The 12,208-nt window shown below is 47.0% G+C and overlaps 1 protein-coding gene across 2 annotated transcripts; it reads left to right on the top strand.

Annotated features, from left to right (window-relative positions):
* The first annotated feature begins 126 nt into the window (after nucleotides 1-126).
* On the top strand, nucleotides 127-12,208 carry fam131a (family with sequence similarity 131 member A). Of its 2 annotated transcripts, none has more exons than XM_036554461.1 (5): nucleotides 127-396; nucleotides 7,965-8,058; nucleotides 8,416-8,598; nucleotides 10,025-10,159; nucleotides 11,219-12,208. In XM_036554461.1, the coding sequence occupies exons 1-5, from the start codon at nucleotides 361-363 to the stop codon at nucleotides 11,722-11,724; spliced, it is 954 nt and encodes a 317-aa protein (XP_036410354.1). In that variant the 5' UTR covers nucleotides 127-360; the 3' UTR covers nucleotides 11,725-12,208. The 2 variants fall into 2 exon arrangements, with proteins under 2 accessions (XP_036410354.1, XP_036410355.1); XM_036554462.1 differs by lacking the exon at nucleotides 127-396 and adding an exon at nucleotides 6,171-6,223.

Here is a 12,208-nt window from a genome sequence, read left to right as displayed (position 1 = left end):
TCCTGTTGCATTTGGCGAGTGTAAAGGCAATGGCATAGTGTGTATGACTTTTGTGTGGTCACATGACAGAATCTACCCATGTCTTACCAACTGGCTGCTGTTTCTTTAAGGCGTGTAGGCATTTAAATGTAGATGTTTTAACAGACGCTCGATGTCGATGACGCTGTCAGAGAGACACTGTCACCGGAGCGCCTGCAGAATTCGGGTTTTCAGCAGCGCCAGCGGATCCTCCAGCTCTCACTAAACCGAGTGAGCGCGCAGGGCGAGCTTGAAGTGCGTTTTTCACCGTTAGCGGGGAAGGTGCTGTGTGTCGGGAGCCCTCTGCAATCACCTTTGTAACCGAAACACTTTGTATGTGCAATGCTTTTGACTGCATTAACCCAATTTGATTTCAAGGTAAGTCAGTACCGCTTCTTCTTGATACGCCCCTTCTGTCGTCATTACTGCTTTACACGAGAAATGGTGTGATATTTTTCCTTATCGTGTCATTTTGAATTGACAGTCTGAATTGCCTTTACGATCAACTGCGGTGTAAGTATTTGGCGGATAAAGAAGCGAATGCGAAAATTGCAGCATTTTGTTCGAACGCACCACAGTTCATTTATATGCAGCTCTGGTTTTCTGTTGCTAGGAGACAAGCTTCTTTGGTTGACTTCTCGATTCGTTGCGAATTTAAGATTGTCGTTTCCGTCGTTCTCCTTTCAGTTATCTTTCCATTAATCTGGGGGGTGATGTCCACTTTATCCCCGCAACGTCTTGGGTCTTGTCTTTCCCCTTGTGTGCGATGATTCATTCGAAAGGCCCTCGTTGAGACGATAAATCTCTCTCTCGTTTCATCCACGCGCTCGCACGATCACAGGCGCGCTTATCATTCTCATGAGCGAACAAGAAACATAACCGCCGTTCTGCAGCGTCAACAATGCCCGGCTGAATTTCCCCCTTTTTTCTTCCACCGTTCACCTTTTACAGTTTCCCCCAATTATGCATAATTTATTAGACTTCCAGACGCTTAAAACGCTGCGTAGACAAGGTAGCATGGCTCATTTCACTGTGTTGCACTTTTAAACGCGAGCACAAATCAATGCATAACGAGCATGCACGCACCTAGACTTTTTAACTTTGCAAAATTAATTGCATGAAATTACCCATAAGAGGTAGTGACATTCTGGTTCAAGAAATGCTGTATTTTGAAGTATTCCTAGCCTATATGCTATGTCCAAAAATTGTTTTTAAATCATGAATAATTCCTTGTTATTGAATCAATGGTATTTCCTTTTCTGAATATTGCATTGCCTTCCTCTTGACGAATGTATATTTTTACAGCACGGTATTCTGTAACAACCACGGAAACAGCTGTTCAGATACCTCTCCACCAGTTTCTCATTCGTTGAGATTAGGAAGTGACACCAGAGCAAGTTAAACAGTGACAACAGCACCGCATTCGTTTGATTCAGGATTAAAACTGCTCAGTTTTCCTTCTAAGCCCCGCATAGAGCAGTCAGTCACAAAACAGACAACATTTCTGCGACCAGATAGGAAAATTACCTATATTTTAGCCTAGAAGCCACCATTTTCCACTCTCCCTCTCCCACTCCCACCTTTATTCACTGAGGTATCACCGCTGTGTCTTTTTGACCCAGTTGCTATTTCTTCGTGTGTCTTCGCAGTGGATCGAGGAATAAAGACGAGTGGAATAAAGTGGTCGGTTTCAGTGCTGTTACCATAACAACATAACAGGGTGAGCCTTTAAAACGTGAGGCTTTAAAATGCGCAAAATAGTCGTCTGTTGTGGGGGTACACTCACGCTCACACGAGCACGGGCAGGTGGATCCCCTCAGCACAAACACCGGAAACACACGTTTGCTCATTTTACTGTGACATGAAGCTTTTGTTCTGTAATGCAGGGAATTCAGATCCATTGACAGTCCAGGGCGGAGTTTTGTCTTGTGCTTCTGCAGGTACAGGCCATTTAAACGATGTGTGAGCCGTTAGGCCGGCTAAACACTGCACTTTCGAAATCTTTGTCATACTACACAACTAAAAATCGCATGTTCATGGTAAATCTCTTCACCATTTGCGCATGACACGCCCCCTTCTCTGTCGTCCCTGGCTTCTTCCGCTATGTTGGGTCCAATTTAGTAAGAGTAGGCCTACCTGGGGAAGTTAGGTAAAGTGCATTAGCTTGCTTACTATGGACTGTTACTTAAGCTCCAACGTGGACAATCGGCCACCGATTCGCAAGAATACTCACCGACTTTGCGCACTTGTTGCTTTAACAACTCAGCGCAAATACGCTTCTTGTGCATATTAAAAATTTATTTGAAACATTTCCATTGCAACTCTGCGTTCGTGTATCAGACTTCAAAAGCACGGCCTTAAATATAATTAGAAACAAAACTGACAGTTAATGGGTTGCGCATTGTTCTCAGCTGTGCAGTCAAACGCCTAAAACGGTTTCAAAGGTTGGATTGACTGGAAGAGGATAAATAAACAATGTCTATATTGACTGAGCTCGGCGGTGGTTCGGCCTACCATTTGTACTGTTAGTCATTTGTTCGTTTTAGCCCGGGAAGAATCAGTTGGAGATCAGTGTGTTGTCATGGAGACATGAAATGAGGTGTGCGGGGTCACAGCATGTTAGTTTGGGAGCGAGATGGTCTGTAGTTTAAAACCAGCGTTTTCTGTGTGGGTATTGGTTTCTTTATTGTGGGATTCGTGTTAGCTGAGACTGTACTCCTGCAAGTGCTAGGGAATTTGGATATAGCCCCTTTCGGTCAACCTGTGGACATACCAGTTACGCCAGTGTGTTTGCATGACGTAACACTGCATTTACGTTGCCCTACACGTCTCCCTACACATTGATCATTAACGAGGACTTTGATTAATAATGAGAACACGACAAAACCAAAACCAGCTAAATAGTCACCTCCTATGGAGAACTGAACTGGGTCGCTAATGGAGTATGTGTGTAGGTGAAGACGGGTGCAGGATTGAGATGGGTGCTAAATGTCACATTTTGTATGGTGAAGTTCCTAAAAACTAAATATAACGTCCAGCTAATTATGGTAACGACATCCATAGCTTGCAGGATTACATACACTGTATATCTGTGACAAAAACACGTTTACGTGGAAAAAACGAACCTTAGAAGAAAAGAGGATGATAGTTGACCATAATGATATTATCAAATAAGGCGAAATTTCACAACCTCCAAAACTGCGCCAGGAATGGACATGGAGCACGTGAAAGTTAGGAGTGAAAGTATCGCTCTGCATTTTACCTGCATGACATGACGAGGCAAAGCCTTCAGGCTTGTGCAGTTAACATTCACATGAGCCAGTCTCATTCGCAATCATGATCCCTTTCAAAACGTTTCGGGGGCCATCGATGCGCATCTTCAAGAATAGGCTTCTGTGAAAGGGTTCTGCTCTCTGATTAGGCAGGACCTCTGATTAGATTTTATGTTGATCGTTGTTGGTGAGTGTACTGACTTTCCTTTCGAGAGACCAAGGAGAGCCCAACCCGAATTTAGCGCGGAGGGCCTTCTTTGACTCTGTGCACTTGTGGAATGTCTGGGTCTCATTCGTTCGGGGATTAACACCCAGAGCAGCCAGAGGGCCGGGGCACTTTGTTGTCCTTATCTTTGAATGTGACACACTTCTCACGTCACCAGAGGCCTGTGGTTAAGTATCCGTTAGCGGTTTAAACAAAAAAATCTCCTTAAGGATGACTGACAATTCTCCTTTTATTTAAGCCCTGCACGTGCGCAACAGTACCGTGTTTTATCCGAATAACCAACCGTGCATTTGTACCGTAGTGTTTATTGTAGAGAATGAAGATTTGTGTGACTTAGGTGGGCGTATTTAATTTAATCACACATGAAAATATTGCAGAGCAACACGCTGTCCGCCAGTAATCAGCATGGGTGTACAAACTGTCCAAGCTCGTGCATAGTCCGACCTAGTTCAGTGTCTGTGAAATGCGATGTGATACATGGCAAGAGAAACCAAATAATCACAGCTGACAATCGCTCTCAGAACAGCTCTTGGCGATCTCTGTAATTCATGATCTGAGGCAGAAGATAATTTTCCCAACCTCTCTTGGTTTAATAATCACCTAATTAACCAAAGCCATCATAGTCGTTAAAGAGTAATTTTGCTTCAGGTTTCCATTTGTATTTTCATTAAATTCATTAAATGTCCACTGGTTAGTTTTCTAATTATTCGCAAGTCATTCAAAAAGTAATTAGCAATTATTTTTAATGCCGTTCTCAATCTGAATCTCAGTGACATTACGTGTAATACGTCATGCTTTCAAATAAATGCTGTTCCTGCGTTTTTACTGTGGAGGTTTGGACCGTTAACCTCCATCAAATGAGCTTTTTATTCGTCAACTGCTTCTTGTTTCGTTGATTTCTTTTTCTGTACTCGCGGTAATGTTCATTTTGCCACCATAATTACACCTCAAGCTTTTAGGAAGCGTTTATTGCACGGCAGACTGTGCAGGGCTTGTGTTCGGTACCAGTGCGGTAGGGAGGTCGAGCAAGCTGCAGACATTAATGTGAAACCTCCTGAACTTCTCGATACCTGTTTCACCTGGAAAGAGCGTGATACAGATTGACACAGTAATTCTTCAAATAAATGTATTCTAAGGGACAAAGCGCTCATCGGCTGTTGCTCAGTGCTCGCAAACTGCAAGTAGATTTATAGATTAACAGTTGAGTTCCGATGAGGAGTATGGTTTTTCTGTTAATTACGACCATAAATCCAGCTAAAAATCCACCTTTTAAATACATGGTCATGTATTTAAAAGGTGTATCATGTAATATTATGCTTTTGGTAAAAACAAAGATACATAAAATACTTTACGTAATGACACATATTCTTTTAGCCTGGATTGGTTTAGGAGAAATGTGGATTGGTTCCAGCATTTCAGGAGAGGGTCTAGAATTATATCGAAGATGATGCATCAAGAGAGGTCAGGATCCTGTGAGGAGCTGGACCCTCCACAGGATCCGCTCTCCAGGGCTTGGTTAGACTAGCCTGGGCTTGTCTTTCACAGTGGACGCATAACTCTTAACTTTGAGGATTACAAATGCAGCTTCGTCAACGGGGTAGATATTGCTATCGCTGAGCGATCTTTTTCCGAGACAACTACGCTTATTAGGTAGCAATAATATTTGCTTTTTCCTGTCATAATTCTGGGAGATTAGAATTAACATCTGGATTGTTGCTGAGTTTGGGTTCATGAGACGGCCCAGTGCGAAAGCATACTATGTGCATGTTTACGTGAGAAAGCTGCCACTGAGCAGTGCAGTGATACAGATAGATTATGTAATTAATAATGGAAAGACTGCGTATTGCCCTGTGAATTATTCTCAAGCGACACCTTCACTATTAAACTGACTTTACGGTGATAATGATCATCAGGTTGTAAGCAGGTGCCCACAGTTTTCTTTTGACACAAACTACATTGCATTGAGATATGGCAGTCTGATTCGTAGCTGACTGAAAAACGACTTTCATTCCCCTGTCTGTAACATATGGGGCCTCAAATGCGCCAAAACTTTCTTAGCGATTAAGCGGCTTCGATTTTTGCCCGCTTGGTTCCTTCGCTGCATCCAGACGGCGAGCGCATTACTCTGCTAATGAGGATCTAGTTTTCCACAATGAGATAGGGAACCTGGAGCCGCTTAAATAGCCATAGCTGCAGCCATATGTTTGTTTGGTACTTGATGTCCTCTGTGAAGTATTGCGACCGAATGACTTCACTGGCTTAAGGACTTTAGCATCAGCTGTTGCATCTCACCGGGTACATTATCTTCAGCAGTTACTGTAGCACAATCACTTCTTCTCGGCGTCTGTGCCTCGCAAGATCCCTGTAGAGCAAACGGAGACGCTCGGTTTCCATAGAAAGAAAAGGAAAAGGGACAGGAGGCTGGCATTGGAAGCACTGAGCGCTGCACGTGACGTCATCTGTAAATCTCCCCCCGTATCCTGGAAGAAATCGTTCCATGGTGACCGGTTGCTATAGGAATGAACCTTTCCTAGTTGAAAGTTGGAAGATGGAGATTCGTTTTTCCGCACGGGCGAGCGAAGGAGGCCACTGCAAGCGGCGACGCTGCATGTTGGTGAAGAAGAACTCGCTCTGCAACATTTCTTCTGCGGAAAGGCAGCTATTCTGCGAGAGAACCAGGGGCGTCGTCACGGAAGAAGGCATTGGGGTATTATATTCATTTTAAAGATTTTAAACCAATATATTAATTCCGTTTTTTAGCTATCATGTGCTTGTGTTGAGATTTGCGCATTAGTATGCAATACATCTCGCAGTCGTTCACGAGCAGCGAGGTCAGGTTGTGTTGTCAAAGACAGGAGCTGTCCAGTGCTGAAACCTGTAGAGAATTGCGGTCTTCGGTTACAGCCGCGCACAAATTAGTGGCATTATTTTAACAGTTATGCAAGTCTATTTGTGTATAAATTATAATGAGTATGCTGCTACAATACACTGTCTTGAGTGTACTTGTAACTACCTCGTCATCGTCAATTCTCATGAGTATTTTCCAGGGAAATTGTAGGAAATTCTTTTTTTAGACTGTACCAGCGAGAAAACAGCAGTCAGTCACGCCGCCGAGACTAATGTGTGAATTGTAGTAACGGAGTAATGGCAGATTCAATAGGTCTGCGATGCTCGTCAGACTATGGGGCTGTCTCAACAGCGTGGTAAATCTCAGAATTAATGCGCACAGTTTGCGCACTGGGAGTCAGTTCTTTGAGGTCAAAGTCGCAGCGTCTGAATCGATTCCACTGCTAACCCGCGGCGTTCAGTAGGGCAGTAGGGTGGGTGAAAGGTGGCGTGGGTCAAATAAATAAACACCAACCATCGGCACAACATTTTCAGAAAAAAATATTATTTAGCATGTTCCTTACACAAGTCTTTGTGGCTTTGTGAATTGACAATAAATAACAATACTAACCACAACAATAATAATTCATAAATACACAGAATCCTCAAAGACATCTGTCCTGTTCATTTGTTATTTGGATTGCTTTTGTAGTATGTTCAGAACACCTGGTTCTGCTCGGCGTAACGCCTGTCAGCTTCCTATAATTTCGAGCACTGCGCGCAGTCTCAGGGGTTGCTAGCGATTGCCTGTCGTTTTCTTGTCCGTTGCCGGTTCTTTTAAATGCGAAAACATCGGGACAGAAAAAAAGGAAGACAGTGATGATTAACAGTGATCCCCTTTACCACGTTATGCTTTTTAATCTAAAAATGAGCATTCTATTTGTTGGTTGCGTTCATTTCATATTACTGTTAAAATAAAACATTTTTCATAGCATGTTAACAGTACTGAAATGAGGCAACCTGAGATTAAATATAATGGGGAGTGATATCACCTCCTGGAGGGATAGCCGCAAATCACAGATTCTGCTATTACTCCCTGATAATTGTCTCCTCTAGAGATCCACAGTTTATGGTTTCTGTTTCAAAGAGCAGGCTATTGATTGGATGGAAATCCAAATAACCTGTTGATCTCGGCATTAAAAAGCTTCAGGTTGGAAGCTGTCTTACTTTCAACTGTCTATAATTACACAGCATCTGTCATCTATATGCTCTTGCAATGAAGCATGACAACTTTAAGGAAGACATGAAAAAGTAATACTGCCTTAATTTCCTACTCCATTAAGCCCAAATCACTTTGTAGGAGGATTGCCTCTAGAGGGCAGTGTATTGCTGATACAGTGAGAAACCTGGGTTGAAAAAAGGAAGGTTGGAGTTTATTGTCTTTTCCAGACAGGTTTGACAGTGACTAATCTATGTTTTCTGTGCTGCACCATTGTGGCTATTTTGTCCCCTCCAGCTCCACGGCCTTTAATTAACTTACAGAATTTAATTAATTTCAGTGAGTTTATATTTAGGTGTGTGTACCCTTCTATGCACAGCGATAAACACTTTTTGCTTTCCAGGTAAATGTTGAAGAAGCTGCTGACATGCTGCCTAAATCGAGGAAAGCGCTCACAATTCAAGAGATTGCAGCGTTGGCCAGATCGTCCTTAAACGGTAAGGAGAAAATGCCTCCACCCGAGCCCAAAGGTAGCACCTTCAGCACAGTTCTCTTCTGAAGATTCTTTGCAGCATTTAACAGCCTGCAAATTCAAACCTTAACAACCAGGGAGACACAGGAGGGTATATTCTGCTGTGCTACTGTTCTGACAGGAACACGGTCACACATCTTTCTCGTGTCAGGTTTTCTCTCTCTAAGAAACACACCGACAGACCTATACTGGTCAGACTCTGGTGTTTAGAAAACAAAGACCTCAAGCACAGCAAGGCTTCAGACTTTGCTTTATGCATTCTATAACTGCGACACCCAGACACCCAGCCCTCCCTCATGCCGTCACGGTGTCTCTGCTGCAGGTATCTCCCAGGTGGTGAAGGACCACGTGACGAAGCCCACAGCCATGGCGCAGGGGCGGGTGGCGCACCTGATCGAGTGGAAGGGCTGGTGCAAGCCCAGCGACTCGCCCGCCGCTCTCGAGTCCCACTTCAGCTCCTACTCCCACCTGACCGAGGGAGAACAAGAGGCCCGCTTTGCGGCAGGTGAGTCTCTCCATCCCCGCCTCTGTGTACCCAGCCACACCCATTCACTGACCCCGCCCTAACCACACCCATAACCAAAACCCCTCCCCTATACTCGTCACACAGCTGCTAGCCCCTCTCCCCTGCGATTTCACTCAGCTGTTATCCTCTCTCCCTGCATCTGTCACAGATTTTAGCCCCTCCCCCTGCAATTTCACTCAGCTGTTATCCTCTCTCCCTGCACCTGTCACAGATTTTAGCCCCTCCCCCTGCAATTTCACTCAGCTGTTATCCTCTCTCCCTGCACCTGTCACAGATTTTAGCCCCTCCCCCTGCAATTTCACTCAGATGTTAGCCCCTCCCCCTACACCTGTCACATAGATTTTAGCCCCTCCCCCTGCAATTTCACTCAGCTGCTAACTCCTCCCCCTGCATCTGTCACACAGATTTTGCCCCCATCATCCTGCACCTGTCACACAGTGATTAAACTCCCTCTGTCATGCCTGCTCACATCACTTACTCACGTCTCTAGTCCCACCTGTCAGCCAGCTGGCCCAATGTCAGAAGTGTCAGCAGATTGCACACCATTAACTCATTTGAGACAGGGGGCAGCTCCCTTAACCTCGGCCGTCTTCCATCATTACCTCCGCATGGCACCTGTATGGCTCCCTCCCTTATGGGCAATGTGATGGACGTGTTTCCACTGTGAGGAGTGAATCAAAACCTGCTGCCAATGACTATGTAACGCTCCTACATGCAGGAGCAGCTGTAGAATGACTAAGTAAGCGCATTAACTCCAGGATGATATGAATCAACTAGGTTTTAAATCGCAAGTCTCTTATTGCACCTGTGTTGGGAGGACTCCTTGGTGTGGCTGTGTGGGAAAGCGCATAATACCCAGTGTAGAGCAGCTGAGTGGCTGAGGTGACAGATGGAGCTGTTTGATCACTAGCTGCGTCGATACGCGAACGTGAGAATGAATGAATGCAGGTCTTCAGTTAAGGGAGGGAGGGAGAGAAAGAGGACAAGAGCACACACACGTGCGCGCACACACGCAGTCACTCAGCGTTTGATGCGGATGAAGGTTAACCGAGAGGCATTTGCAGCATCATGTCCTTGTCCCGTGATGAATTGTGAAGTCACCTGTACCCACAAGGAGCTGGACTCCCTCATTTGGAGTCGTGGCAATGCGGGGCAGCGGACAAAGGGGTGAGGACCTTCATCAGTCATTTGGCAAATTGCTGGGGGGGGGGGGGGGGGGGGGGTGAAACAATCCGTTCCCTGCTGGATCAGGGATCACAGTGAACTGCAGCACTGAATGAGCAGCTCATTATTGTGAGCAGACGGGCATTTCATACCTTACCTGAACCCGTCGCCCATACACTGTGTGTGCAAGTGTTCTGCCTGCGTTGATTATGAGTGGCGTATGTTCCTCGTCCCCCCTCAGGTGTGGCGGAACAGTTTGCCATTGCTGAGGCCAAGCTCCGCGCCTGGTCGTCTGTGGATGGAGAGGACTCCAATGACGACTCCTATGATGAGGACATCCTGCCCGCTAACGACGCCCTGACAACCCAGAGTGGAGGTATGGACTGGTGTACACCTGTACAAACCTGCACACTCATTACCTGTTACACAACCATGCAAATCTTCCCTATTACACTCCAGCATGGATGCTACCTGCATTTACCAACTCATAATGTGCATGCATACACCTAAAACAAATTAGTTAATCTATGATCGTATGACAACACTGAAACCAGCTAATAATGACCTGACGGAAACAATGACACACACCAATAACACAGTCCACCTACATACACAGACAACACACTACCAGGAAAGATCGGGCTGAAACGCACTTCAATTATGTGTGGAATACACCAAATTGGTGTTTGGGTGTTAGGGGAAAATTGGTGTGACATAGAATCCTAAAGGGCTTTTTTGCAGGATTATTGTACAGGCTTCTGCTCACAATTCTTGTCCCACTGCCCCACTTTGCATTGTTTTGCTCCCCCGTACACGTCTCTGTTCGCATTTTCCTTTCCCCTGCAGGTTTGTTATAGGTCCACACACTTTTGTGTCTACGGCAGAGTTAGGCTCTTTTACAAGCTTGGTTCACGCAGTGTGTCGGACTGAATAAGCGCTGTGTTTGATGAATCTTTACACAACCCCCCCTCATCCTGCCATTTATACTGCACCCTCCCACCCCCCTTCGCCACAAATCTCTTCCCTTCTCCTCCTCCACTCCCTCCTTCCTCTGTCCCTCTTCTCGATCTGTCTCCACCTCTTCATCTTTCTCCCTCTCTCCTTCTTCCCTTACCTACCTTGGCCTTTCTCTCCCTCTTTCCTTTTTCCCTTTCCTACCTTGGCCTTTCTCTCCCTCTCTCCGCCTTTCTCTCCCTCTCTCCTTCTTCCCTTTCCTACCTTGGATACCCCCCCCCCTTCCTCCTTCCCCTCGGTCTCTCTCTCTCTCTCTCTTTCTCTCTCTCTCTCTCCCTCTCTTTCGCTCTCTCTCCCTTCCCTTTCCTACCTCGGATACCCCCCCCTTCCTCCTTCCCCCTCGGTTTCTCTCTCTCTCTCCCTCTCTTTCTCTCTCTCCCTCTCTCCCAGTTGTTCTCATTCCCCTCTGCTCCACCCACAGACCCCGCGCCCTACCCTCACTGCCCACAGGACCTGTGGTACAGACAGGCGTGCCAGCCGCAGGCGCCGCCCCCAGCTGAGAGCGACTCCGCCCCTTCCGGGGCCCCCGCCGACTCGCCCGACACTCCCTGCTCCAGCCTCTGCAGCCTGGAGGACCACCCGCTGGCGGGCGACTCGCCCGGCTCGCCCGCCCTGCCCACGGATCCGGCCGCCGACACCGAGTGGTGCCCGCAGGGGGGTGAAGAGCTGCTGGCGCTGCTTCAGAGGGCGGGAGAGGACTGCGCCTCCTGGCGCGGGGGCGCGAGCGAGGACTCCATCTGCACCCCGCCCCGCTGCCGGTCGTGGCTCAGAGAGGAGGACGACTCCGAGAGCTCCTGCTGGGACACCTCGGCCCGGTGGGGAGGCCGAAGGAGGGTCTCCGACGAGCCCTCCTCCGGCGTGTGCTCCCTGGAGGAGGAGGAGGAGGAGGAGGAGGAGGAGAGGGAGCGGAAGCAGCCGCGGCAGTGACTTGGACGTCCCCCCTTCGGTTTTTTTCAGTCATGTCGGTCATGTGAGTGCTCTCCGTTCTCCCTCTGATGGACACGCCTCCCTTCTCCCTCCCACGCTTCTGCCCCACCACTCCCAGCTGTGAAACACATGGACCAGTGAGCCTCACCTCAGCTGGAGTGGTGTGGGAGTGGAGTAGCAGACAAAAAGTGATCTGTTTTGTGGGGGGTGGAAGCGGGTATAGAATAATATGTAAAAACTTTTGCATGTGTGGTAAGTGCTGAAGTGATGATTTGTAATTCCAGCTACTGTGTACCCCAATACCTCCGGCCACCCCCCCAAACTCCGTCCTGCCCCTCCAATAACCACTCCCCCCTACCCTGACCTCATCGCCCGGGCTCGAATAATCAGCGTCCAGCAAATGAAAGTCGGCGCTTGGCATTGTTCTCCTCTCCTGAAGGACTACAGCATTCCTCTGGCATGGCTTCACACAGCATGCCGGTAA

Source organism: Megalops cyprinoides, chromosome 20 (genome assembly GCF_013368585.1).
Source record: "Megalops cyprinoides isolate fMegCyp1 chromosome 20, fMegCyp1.pri, whole genome shotgun sequence".
Lineage (NCBI taxonomy): Eukaryota > Metazoa > Chordata > Actinopteri > Elopiformes > Megalopidae > Megalops > Megalops cyprinoides.
This window is presented reverse-complemented; position numbering and strand designations above follow the sequence as displayed.

What these genes read in the sequence shown, in the direction of transcription:
- fam131a (XM_036554461.1), top strand. Translation starts at nt 361, where the DNA reads ATGCTTTTGACTGCATTAACCCAATTTGATTTCAAG. An exon ending in GGCCAGATCGTCCTTAAACG is followed by an intron (nt 8,059 to 8,415) that starts GTAAGGAGAAAA and finishes TCTCTGCTGCAG; the next exon opens with GTATCTCCCAGGTGGTGAAG. An exon ending in AGAGGCCCGCTTTGCGGCAG is followed by an intron (nt 8,599 to 10,024) that starts GTGAGTCTCTCC and finishes GTCCCCCCTCAG; the next exon opens with GTGTGGCGGAACAGTTTGCC.